This window comes from Protomyctophum bolini (assembly GCF_963924005.1).
Source record: "Protomyctophum bolini genome assembly, chromosome: 16".
NCBI lineage: Eukaryota > Metazoa > Chordata > Actinopteri > Myctophiformes > Myctophidae > Protomyctophum > Protomyctophum bolini.
Genome location: NC_137877.1, coordinates 12284048 through 12296518, shown reverse-complemented (window position 1 = coordinate 12296518; position 12471 = coordinate 12284048). Strand labels below are relative to the sequence as shown.

The following is a 12471-nucleotide window of genomic DNA, read 5'->3' as shown; positions in this document are numbered from 1 at the left end:
TATGGCTGATCTACGAGCGCACAGCACATCTCAAACCACGGGCAGAGATGAGAGACCTGCGAGACAAGGGTCCTCGTGACTCACAAGGAACATAATGCTCTGATATTGCTCTGTGCAATAACCAGGCATTGTACACACATCAGACATATCAGCCCACAGCTTCAGATGTACAGGAAGGATACACCATTTGATGTCTAATTTCTAGGTGGTTTGTGTCTCCCTTTGTTTTATCCTTGTCAAACCAACAGAGACAACCAGGGGCATGAAATAGATTCCACTCTGGAAAATGTGCTAGAGGAGCACTTATAATGTCAGGAATGTTGCATGTCATTTAGAGAAAATGGCAAGATGAGGGGCATTGTTTGATTTTTCTTTTTGTGTACAAACAGGCATCTGCCTGAGCTACTGTATTTCTAAAGGTGACCCCAGACTGAGGAAACTTGTCCAGACTAGTCAAAGACTACTTAAAACTATCATATTGCAACAGACTAGCATTTTTTTATCTGCACAAAGACAGTCTGTCGACGAAAGATTATTTTCCACCATGCAAATTGCAGAAAGTGCTGGTTTGCTAGTTGTCCTGTAACATAGCTTAATATTCATAGTTGCCCATTGCTTTATAGTTTAAGCTTATTTCTGAAGTGTAGTTGCTTGTTTGGGCTTGCTTTCACGATTCATTCAAAATAGCTGATGTAATGGGCTCAAGTAGTGAAACTGGTTGCTTCTTTTGGATTTGTTTTCATAGACCTGGTCGCTTGTTTCACTCACATAATCTGGCAACACGGCGCTTCACACCAAAACAAACAAAGATAGCATTAATTTAGCTAGTCTTGCTTTGAAGTTGATTGATTGGTATTACATAATATTAATTGAGAGTTGATATGAATCGAGAATATGGTATCTAGTTAACACACTACACCAGTAGTCAGCCCTGAAACATGACGAGCAGACTAGAAGTCCACTCTACAGTGGAGTAATGTACCCCCCTCATCACTACAACATGGATAGCGTCTCTCCCGACATCGGCAACCGACCGGACATGTTCGGTTCTTCATCAACGGGTTCCGACACGTCGATAAGGCGATATGGACGGCAAGCGACGGGAGCTTCTCGCCGGGAGTCTCCTGCCGACACGCTCGCGACTCTTTCAAACTGGCCGACAGCCGACCGTCCGCAATGTGGAGGTAGCTTAACGAGATAGCAATACAGTGTATCTAATGATACATAGCCAACCCAGAGCTACTGTACATTATAATTATTTTTGATACAGAGACTAACTGTTCAGGAGAGGAGTTTTATTTATTTTTTAATATCCAAAATGAATTAATAGCACAGGCAGACTCTTCACATAGCCTACTAGAGCATGTCTGAAATAAATGTCAGAGCTGAAATCTACATGTAGCCTAAATATGAAATAAATGCTTAAACATGTAGCTATAGGTGTTCCTAGCCCCGTGTGCTGACAAATTTTGTCATAACATTATGACAGGCGTGATATTTTAGAGGAGACATATTCTGTCATGTAAATGATCTTGGGCTCCGTAATGTCTTGGGTTTTCTCAGTATGGTTGTGTGTGTCTGTCTGTTCGTAGTACAGTAGGGGGCCTGGGCCGTCAGCTCAGCAGAATGTCAAAGGCTTGACTGGTTCATGTCTCGTGAGAAATATGAAAGGTTATGGTTACCCTGAGACAGAGCTTTACACACTGGCTGTCCAGCCTGTCCCAGTGAAATATCATGTCTCCTAAAATGCCATCCCGTCCGGACTTTAAGATGAGTTGTTGTAAGGGGCACAGTGGCACAGTGGGTAGTGCTGTCGCCTCACAGCTAGAAGGTCCTGGGTTCGATTCCCACTCGGGACGCTGTGGGCGCTGGCAGCGTTTCCTCTCCTCCGCGTCATCAGTGCCCGAGGCGGGGTGGCGAAAGGGATTTTCTGTGTGTTTGCATGTTCTCTCCGTGTCCCCTAGGGTAGGTACCCTCACAAAAAACATGCAGTAATCCTGGTCTCTAAACTGCCTCCCCCTGGCCCTATTTGACACAGGGGTGAAAAATGGGTTACAAAATCGTGGGATAAAAATTATGAAATTTAAAAAAATAAATTGGTCAGGAAGGCTAGGCTAGCCGGGGAACAAATTGAATGTTTGTGGCGATTTTAGGTAGGCTTTAAACTTGAATTAGGAATATTAAAGTATCAAGAGTCTGAAGGAGACTGCAGTGAAAGGTCTTGTTTTGTTCTCCTCGATGAACAGCGTCTATTATCAGTGAAGGAAGCATGCCGTGGCAGAGTGACCCAGGGCACGGTCATGACATTCCATTACTGGCCTGTCATATTGCCAATTAGTCCGATAGATAGGGAAAGAGAAGGACGTCTGAGATGGAGAGACAAGGCTTGAATGAGACGGACACAGGCGGGACACCTTTTCTATCGAGTCATGTCCATTTTCATTAACCGGTTGCCTATCAGAGAGGAAGACAAAAGTTCGCCAATTAGTGTTATCAGTGGAGACAGTTTTTGCGGAGTAAGATTAGCCGCTTGGCATGTGAATTGTAGGGTATAACTGTGATGGAAATTACAGTTTAAACAATGTATCATCCTGCCTGGTGCAGAACAAGAAGAGAGTAGCAAGGCGGAGCACAGAGTTGTTTGGTCCTTTGTGTGTTGTAAACGACCTTACCGTTCAAGTAGCTTTACAAAGCTCTTCTGGTCGATAGCAGCAACTTGCGGTTTCGTAATCCTCTGTTTTCTACCACCCCTCTGAGGCCATTACAGTTATGTCTGGCTGTCATACACCTGCCTGCCCCGCTAACTCCACAGCTTTTTAAAGAAACCCTGACATCATCGAGACGAGCCTTTTCTCTCTCTCTCTCTCTGCCTCCTCCACTGTGACAGACGTCCTCCTATTGTCATTAAGCCCCTTCAATATGACACCTTTTTGGAGTCGCTGCATGCTCCACCGTCCTCTCTTGTTAAGGTGTCGCTCTCCTCTGTCTCATATTTCCCTTTGCTTTGACAGGGTGCGTTATGTTGTGTGTGTTTTCGGCTTACACACACAGACGTCTGTGGAAGGACAGCTTGACGTCTATAGTGGGTGGACATACCGGTAGCCTTGTTTGACCAGGTTTGTTGGTGAGACGTACGGGCTAATGAGCTGCCATTGTGGCATAGTGGCGCTGGCTAGCTGACCTAGCGTGATATATTTAGACAGCAGCTTCTCAGCAGACAGGGACAGGGCGATGGGGAACTGAACAGCCAGCATTGGGGTTGAATTTGAGCCTGTGCCGAGATGGTTAACTATGAGATTGTCAGATCAAGAAGGCGCTTTGATCATAAGATTTTAGTTGACTAAATCTACAGTTGATTTAGTCGACTAAAATGTATTTTGGCGGGCCTTGATGCCGTCTTTGTAATGGCTGATTTTACACTTGCTGAAAATAGCCGTTCTACAAGCTCACAATGCGTCTTGTAGATCGGCTATTTTCAGCATACAACATTTTTGTCTAGTTTTTATTTGTTGACGAAATTGTCAATAATATATTTTGTCTTATAGTTTTAGCCATCATAGCTTAGTTTCCATTTAGTTTCCATTTAGTTTTAGTCAGTGGAAAAAGGTAGTCGACGAACATTTTCCGTCTCATATCAAACACTGCTCTCACCCCCCTCTTTTGTCCTGAAAAGTGTGTGTCTGTGTGTGTGTGTGTGTGTGCTCTGTGGGCTCCTCTATTCCAGTTCATTACCCAACCTCCCTACACAATGACCCCCGCGCCGTGCCCGAGGGCCACGGGGCCGGTCAGAGAGGCCACAGCCACTGCAGTCCAGTCTTTTACCTGCTGGACAATGGTAAGAGGAGCCATGTTGTCCAGCGGATGCTGTTGTCCCTCGCTCCGTCATTCTGCTTGGGGTGCCATTCATTGTTTGGGATTGGGGGGGAGGGGGGAGGGGCAGGGCAGAGTGTTTTGGTGGACCAACCAGGTGCTTTGATGTTGGACGGTGCATGCAATTAGACTGTGTTTCTAGTAGGCCTCGTCTTGTCGCAGCTTCATGTAGACTAGTCAACATTTACGCTATGTTTGTCCAAAAGTGCCCTCTTAACAGGATTTCAAGCCCCTGCCCCTCTAACACTCTCTGCACGTCCCTGCTCCCCAACCCACCCCACCTGCGGCTGCCCAGAGGCGGGCGGCTCCCGTGATGTTTGTTGTGCCAAACCCTGGTCCGTTCCGTACAGTTCGTGGCCTTTTCCATCCTGTGAGCTGTGCTGACCACTAGATGTTGTCATTGTGTGCTGGACGTTATACTGCACATCCTTCATAGCCGGGGAGCCACAGGCCCAAAAGGATTAACCTGTGATGGTCATGCCGTACTTTTTATTTGTGTTTAATTTTTCTATTCAGTTGGTCATTAAGGTCCAAAGAATGAGAGGTCTGCTCTGCCGGAAACATCGCGAAAAATTATTTTTGTATACCACACCATAGACAACCAATATAAGGCATTTATATTGCATATAGACAACCAAAATAAGGCAACATTTCCCAAATTTCATCATGCTTTAAGTAGCATGTGACAATTGTGACATGTCAAACTCGTTTTCATGATTCTGAATCCATTCCAAGCATTTGTTTTGCACGAAAAACACTCTTTGGCCTAAATTCGGCCATAGCCACTTGCCAAAATGTGGCCAAATGTGCTGACCTCATCACATTTGTGATGACGGCTATGGCCGTTTTTAGGCCAACGACTGTTTTCCGTGCAAAACAAATGCTTGGAATGGATTCAGAAGCATTACAACCACCTAGTTTGACATTTGTCACATGCTACTTAAAGCACGATGGAATTTGGGAAATGTTGCCTTATATTGGTTGTCTATGGTGTCGTATACAAAACTTTTTTTCGCGATGTTTCCAGCAGAGCAGGCCTCTCATTCTGTAGACCTTAATGACCATATGAATAGAAAAAACACAAATAAAAAGTACGACATGACATCGCAGGTCCTGTCCAATTTTGGGCCTGTGGCTCCCTGGCTATCACCAGCTGGATGGACGGCCGGCCGGGGACAGTGCTGGTGGTCTCCCGGGTCCAGTGCTGGTGGCCCCCCGGGTCCAGTGCTGGTGGCCCCCCTCCTCTCTGTTACTCCTGAACACATTCACCGTGTGCGCATTGGAGGAGCACTTTACCCATTTTAAACCATATCTTCATATAATTGTTCTTCCTCAGTTTAAACGGTCATTATAAGATGCCGTCTGTCTACTCACAAGACTCAGAAACCACCCCCCACAACTGTGTGCCGTCCTATGGGGGTCCTAATTATAATAACGAGGATAAATAATGATGGGTGAAGTGCCCCTTCGACTGACTCATGTTCTCATTGTCTGCCATCGCTGTTCCTTCTCTAACCACACGGACGGTGCTGCCATGCTGTGACAGTAGTAACCAAGGCTGTTCCTTCTCTAACCACACGGTGCTGCCATGCTGTGACAGTAGTAACCAAGGCTGTTCCTTCTCTAACCACACGGTGCTGCCATGCTGTGACAGTAGTAACAAAGGCTGTTCCTTCTCTAACCACACAGTGCTGCCATGCTGTGACAGTAGTAACCAAGGCTGTTCCTTCTCTAACCACACGGTGCTGCCATGCTGTGACAGTAGTAACCAAGGCTGTTCCTTCTCTAACCACACGGTGCTGCCATGCTGTGACAGTAGTAACCAAGGCTGTTCCTTCTCTAACCACACGGTGCTGCCATTAGTAGTAACCAAGGCGCAATAGTGCTTCAGCTCACCTTGCACTTATTATTTGAGTTTTTGTTTTGACCACACGCGGATATTATAGTTTTAGCAGCTCTAGCAGATCTACAAGCATTGTGAGATTGTAGCAGTGGCGTAGCGAGACTTCAGTAGGCCCCCCGCCCCACGCAGGCTGGTCACCGCAGGCCCCCCCGGGCCGCAATCGTGTTGACTGTGTCATGGTTAGTTGCCTGGATTGTAGATCTGCTATTTTTGCTACTGTTTTTGACAACGACTAACACTAAGGACTTTTGCTTCATGCTTTCAGTTAGTTATGTCTATTTGTTTTTATTTATTCAGTTAACTAAAATGTTTTTTTCATTATTTTGTTTATGGTTGACTATAATAACCTTTTCCCCGCCAAAAAAACAACGTTTATTCAGTTGTGTAAATGTATTTAAACCGATCAAGTGGAAAGGCTCTTCACATTAGCTTTTGATAATGGACGAGCGAAGCGTGTGGCTATTTTCACTACATTTGAAAAAAATGTCCAAAATAGGTATGCCAGCCTTTCTGCTTTGGGTGGCTGGCATTTCCCTTAGAAATAGGGTGAGAGGTTCAGCCACACGAGAGAGACTCGGAGTAGAGTCGCTGCTTCTTCGCCTAGAAAGGAGCCAGCTTATAGGTGGTTAGGGTGCCTCTCGGGCATAGTATATACCCTAGTATAGGGAGGTCCTCGAGGCACGTCCCACTGGGAGGAGCCCCCGGGGCAGACCAAGGCGCAGTTGGAGGAAACACATCGACTCACTGGCCTTGGAACGCCTCGGGATCCCCCAGGAGTAAGTTACTAATGTTGCTCACGAGAGGGAAGTCTGGAGCTCTCTGGTGGAGCTGTTGCCCCCACGACCCGACTACGGGGAAGATGGATGGATGGGACACCAGCCTGAAACGCTTAAAGGGACACTTCACCCTTTTTGCAAAAAAATATATGTTAATGACGTTTAGGAGCTTTAGAACACTTTCCTGGGGGTCTTTATGTGTGTAATATGTGGTTTTAGATATTTTATATTGTAGCAGTGAGCCTGTTGTCTCTGATGTCATGGACACTGGGCTCACTTCCTTCCTGGACTACATGTTGTCTCAGTAAGACAGCTCTCCCCCTTTCCACAAGGAGGAGCAGTGCACCAAAGAATTATGGGAATTGTAGTCCAGGAAGGTAGTGAGACCAGTGTCCATGACATCAGAGACAACAGGCTCACTGCTACAATCTAAAATATCTAAAACCACACATTACACACATAAATACCCCCAGGAAAGTGATCTAAAGCTTCTAAACGTCATTAACATATATCTTTTTGCTAAAAGGGTGAAGTGTCCCTTTAAGTCTGTCTGGATTTCATCAATTTTAAACCAGTGAACTGCACTCTGTCGAGTGCCTACTTTCGCAAGTACTGCCGACCGCTACGAACGTTCAAATATCAGCCTCTCTGTAAAACATTGAAATTAAATACTAAAGTTGGGTTATAACTGGCTGTCAATGGTGACGTAATTATGATATGTTTCAATATCGGTTGGGTAACAGGTAACGTATGTATGTATACTGTATACATCTATGTAAGTTGTAAGTTGAAAGTACTATACTGTACTACTATATTGGTGGTCGTCAGAGAGAGAGAGAAACAGTGTAAAACATTGTCCTGTGTCTTCCATAATGACAGGTTCCTCATCCAACAAAGAGACGATGGTAAACCCTCTCCTTTGAACACAAAGGGGAACGTGAACAACCATCTTTGTCAACCTGTACCTTTGCAGTGCCACCGACTGCAAAATGCTTGCAAAATGTGTCCCGACTATTTTGTTTCTTCCAGTGTTTAATTGTGATGCCGATCATGCCGTCAACTGACCAGTGTTGATTTTGACAGCAAATTTAGTTTGTCTTTTGTAATAGTTTCCATTCAATTTTAGTCACCTTGAATGTTTTAGTGTTAGTCTAGTTTTAGTCGACGACATATAAGATTTTAGTCAACTAAATCTACAGTTGATTTAGTCAGCAAAAATGTATCTTTTTCACAGATTTTACACAGCATGCAAAGTGTAAAATTGCTTGTGTCTTTTACTTATACTGGATCTCTTGTCCACTAGTCACTTCCTAACATGTTAGTCTAGTTTTTTTTGTTGACGAAATTGTCAATATATTTAGTCTTAGTTTTAGTCATCATAGCTTAGTTTTTGTCAGTGAAAAAAGGTATTCGACGAACATTTTTGTCATGGTTTTAGTCAACAAAATCAACACTGGTACTGACCTTGGCATTGACCCCTGTTTTTAATGTGTGTTTCCATGGCAGGCCTCCCAGGCTGGGGATCTAAATTTAAGAAATCTAACAGCCAAGCTTGACGGCTTTTGCGACAAATACGGTCAACAGTCTTTGCAGGCGAAAACAGGCGATGACACGTGCTCGTTCACATGTTGTCACCAAAGCATAAAGCAGGCTTATTGAGTCTCTACTCGAGCACAGAACTAATCCTGACAAAGGTGTTTCCAGATCTGAATAAAGAGACAAAAAAAATGTCACATGAATAAATAAAAACAAAATGATTGTGTGACGGAATGCTGGCCTGGTATAACAAACGAGCATGCCTTTTGAAACTTGACTTGCATAATGCTGCCTGACAAGTGCAACAATGTCCCAGTCTGCATGTTTTTGTTCCTGAGTTATTTAACCTTGGTTTAGTTTTGTTGTTGTTTTATTACTTCATTGAGCATATACTTTATTGGTTAGTTATTCTATTTTTTTTTTAGTTTTTTTAGTTTTTTTCATTTGAGTGGATTAACTGGTACCTTTTTGTTTCCTATTTCTTTTGTTTCAGTAAAAGGGCCGGGCAGAAAGCTAAGTTTGCCAACCGATCTTAAGACCGATCTTGGTACGGTAGGCCAAAAGCCAGCAAGTTTTATTATTTCCACCTTTCTGTTCATTTGATTCATTTGAATTTCCTCCCTTTGACATTTTATGTTTCATTTCTTCTGGCTTGCCTTATTTATGTTTCCACACGCCCCTCCAGTTTCCTAAAGTCTAATTTATGTTTTGTCAATACGATGGTGTCTCGCACTGGAAATAGCCGACCTACAGTACAATCTAATCCACTTTATTTATATAGCATATTTCACAACTCTGGGTTTACAATGAAAGTGCCGTACAGAAAGTTAAAAGCTAAATACACTGTAAAGCTAAAACAGAAAAAAAACAAAGCCAAATAAAAGGTGTATATGTGAGTCTTAAGTCTGGATGGTGGGGGTCTGTTTGACATGGGAGGGGAGGTCGTTCCACAGTGTGACATTGGAGGGGAGGTCGTTCCACTGTCTAGGGGCGCAACAGACGCTTCCAGCCTGTGGAGCGATGCGATCGGTTTTTATATCAATAATCTCTGTCCTTTTGATCAATCTCCGTCCTGGGCGACGAGCGTTACTAATTGATAGGGTGGAGAACTCCTTCCTGGAGTCAGCACAACTCGCATTAGCTCACAGCCTTTAGCTAGCAGTACAACCAGCTACATTTTTTCAGCGATGCAATACAAAATCACAAATGATTTACAATCGTCCATGGTGCGCGGCGGCGCACCATGGACAGCTCTCGAACCTTTGGAGATACATCGCTTTGAAAATCGGGTAAAATGGAGGCTCAACGGAGCTGGATTTAAAAAACGCATCGCTGGTGGGGAATGAGGAGGTCAATACTAGCCGGAGCAATGCTAAAACAGACGCAGGCGCTTTCATATATGGAGTAAACGGTTTTCTACACTTATATGCATAGCTGGCATAAATAGTTCCCATTAGCCTAGCTACGTTTATAAGCGTAGATGGCACTCAAATAATTTAAGCTGCCTCATACACCCCATGGGCCACATGGCTCGGCAAGGCTTGCTTATGCTACCACCTGGTGGTCAGATGGGTGGGCTGTGCAGCTGCTGCTAAGATAGCGGTACTCTGTGCAGAAAAAAGGCTGAGAACAACTGGCATCCTTAGTTTTGTGAGCTTGTAGGTCGGCTATGTTTGGTTGTGCGATGCTGTCGTACCGCAAAGCATGAATCTAGCTTTTTATACTCTCCCCTCTCCTAATCTGACCGGACGAGATCACCGGTCTGCCGAGTCCTTGTTCGACCACGTGTTTTTCATTTGATTTGGAGTCCTTCCGGTTTCTGTTCCTCGTACATTTTGCAAGTGTTTCTAAAGGTGATTCGTGGTATCCATATCTAGACCTGAGCTACAGTACATCTCTGAACTCTGTCACGATCGGACCATCACTGTTTTGTCTTCTAGCTTCCTTCCATTTGAGCCCGTTCCTGTTAGGAAACGTACAATGGATACAAAGTAGTTACAGACCCTTACAGGTCTGTAAGGGAGTGTACGCATGGAACCAAATGGTTCCGTTCGTACCCTCTCAAGAGTTAAGGGGGTCCTTGACATTAAAAGGTTTGACAACCACTGACCAAAAGCCACTACAGTATCCATGGTGTGTTTCCTACATGGTGTTGTCCATTGACGCTGCACAGGGATTGGATCATTGTCTTGGTGTGTTGTCCATTAACGTTGCGCAGCGATTGGATCATTGTCCTGGTGTTGTCCATTGACGCTGCACAGTGATTGGATCATTGTCCTGGTGTTGTCCATTGACGCTGCACAGTGATTGGATCATTCCCTTCCTCACAGCAGCCTCTTGCCTCTTCAATCATCTCTCTCTCGGCCTGGGCCGTGGCTCAGCGGTCCAGGCACCTTGGCCGGTAATCCAGTCTGGCAGTGTGCCGTGGGCTCGACTCCCGATCCCGACGGCCTTTACTGCATGTCACTCCCCCATCTCTCCCCCATGTCCTGTCAGCCTACTGTCTGTCCCTCTATAAAAAATCACACCTGTGTGAACTGAGTGGTGCAACTCCCCTCTCCCCCTGCCTCTCTCTCTCTCTCTCTCTCTGTAATCTGCAGGCAACAGTGCAACAAAATCTCTCTCTATCTCTGTTTCTGGCACAACAGCGCCACTTTTGCTCCTACTGGTACTCTAAACATAGTCACATAGGTTAGGACGGACATTGCTGTTCCTTGGAGTGGTTGAACCACTCAAAAATATAAAATAAAGGCGAAAAGTCGAAGGCGAAAAATCATCAGCCAAACGTTTTCATCTCCAGACCCAAAAGATACATCTCTCCATTTGGCGTCCCCCTGGGACCCAATCTGGAATACCATGAATAATCACTTCTATCAGATCTGCTATTCATATTTCTTAAACATTTTCACTATTTCTTGTTCTTGTACTTTTGTTTGCAGAACGTTATTAATTTATATATTTTCGGAAACTAAAAAAGGGGATATTTACCCACGACCCATACAAAATGCCCCCCCCCCCCCACACACACGCACGCACGCTCACTCACTCACTAATTCATTCTCTCTCTCTCTCCCTCTCTCTCCCTAACTCTTTCCCTCATCCAAATCACAGCTGTCTTCACTCTTCTTGACACATTACCCTCTGACGGAAATGTGCCAGATCTCCTTTCTTTGTGTTCTATTCCGTGTAATGCCTTTTCCTTTATTTTGACAGGTGTGTTTTGACGAGGTTTCATTTGGTGATATCTGTGATCTTTTTTCTGTTCAATGGGGCTGCATCAAAACGCCCAAGTTGAAAACCTTTCAGCTTCTCAGCAAGCAGATAAAAAAAACGCCACACTTGAATGTAAATTTAGTGCAAAAATAAGCGCACATTAAAGAAAATAAATGCTGCCTCATCACGCTGCGGAAAAATTAGGTTTGAGCTCCCCTTGTAAACAATTCAAAACATACTCTACACTCAGGGGGAAAAAATTAATTGCCTTTTTCCGCCGATGTTTATCTGTACCATTGGCGTACGCGTGTTTTTTGTATGTAAGTGTGGGTGTGTATGTGTTTTGGTATGTAAGTGTGGGTGTGTATGTGTTTTGGTATGGAAGTGTGGGTGTGTAACTGTGTATGTGTTTTGGTATACGTGTGGGTGTGTATGTGTTTTGGTATGTAAGTGTGGGTGTGTATGTGTTTTGGTATGTAAGTGTGGGTGTGTAACACTGCTGTGTATGTGCTTTGGTATACGTGTGGGTGTGTACTGTATACAATAGAGCGTCGCAGTCCCGCCCTCTTTCATGACGACGCCAGGCCCAGGAAATAATTCCCAATGCATTTTTCCTATAGGCATTTCAAAACATATTTATTTAAAGACCTTTTAAGCGCTGTACGAACCCAACTCTTGTCGTGACAAATCATGACAACAAACAGAATATTTTGGACCAAACAAATAATTACAAAGAAGAAAAACAACAAAAAAAGTGTTGTAACCGTCCGTTTTTTTTCTTTGTTCGGCCCAAAACATTGTGTTTATTGTCATGATTTGTCACGACAAGAGTTGGCTTTGTCCGTGGTGTAAACGTCTTTAAATAAATTATTTTTGAAAAGTCTATGAGGAAAATGAACAGGGATTTATTTTCCGGGTCTCTCGAGGGGGCGGGACTGCGACGCTCTATAGCCTAGGCATTTATTTTATCCTCGTCTCGATGTGTGCCAGTTTCCTGCAGACCGTTGTGGGGCACAACTCACCACACAGCTGGGTGAAATCCATGATTAACAGTGCCTTAGCAGTGGTGGAAAGTAACTAAGTAAATCTTTAGTCAAATACTGTACTTAAGTAAAAAAAAATCTGATACTTTTACTTTACTTGAATATTTCCCTTTTATTGATAGTTTGTGCT

General features: G+C 44.2%; 1 protein-coding gene across 1 annotated transcript in view; it reads left to right on the top strand.

Moving 5' to 3' along the window:
* LOC308330427 (syntaxin-binding protein 5-like) overlaps positions 1-12471 on the top strand; it is a gene marked incomplete at its 5' end in the record, with an annotated part of 196581 nt that overhangs the window by 159423 nt on the left and 24687 nt on the right. Inside the window, 2 exons of the mRNA XM_080785278.1 lie at positions 3674-3835; positions 8579-8632. Coding sequence (XP_080641404.1) covers positions 3674-3835; positions 8579-8632 — 216 coding nt within the window. The remainder of the gene's footprint in view (positions 1-3673; positions 3836-8578; positions 8633-12471) is intronic.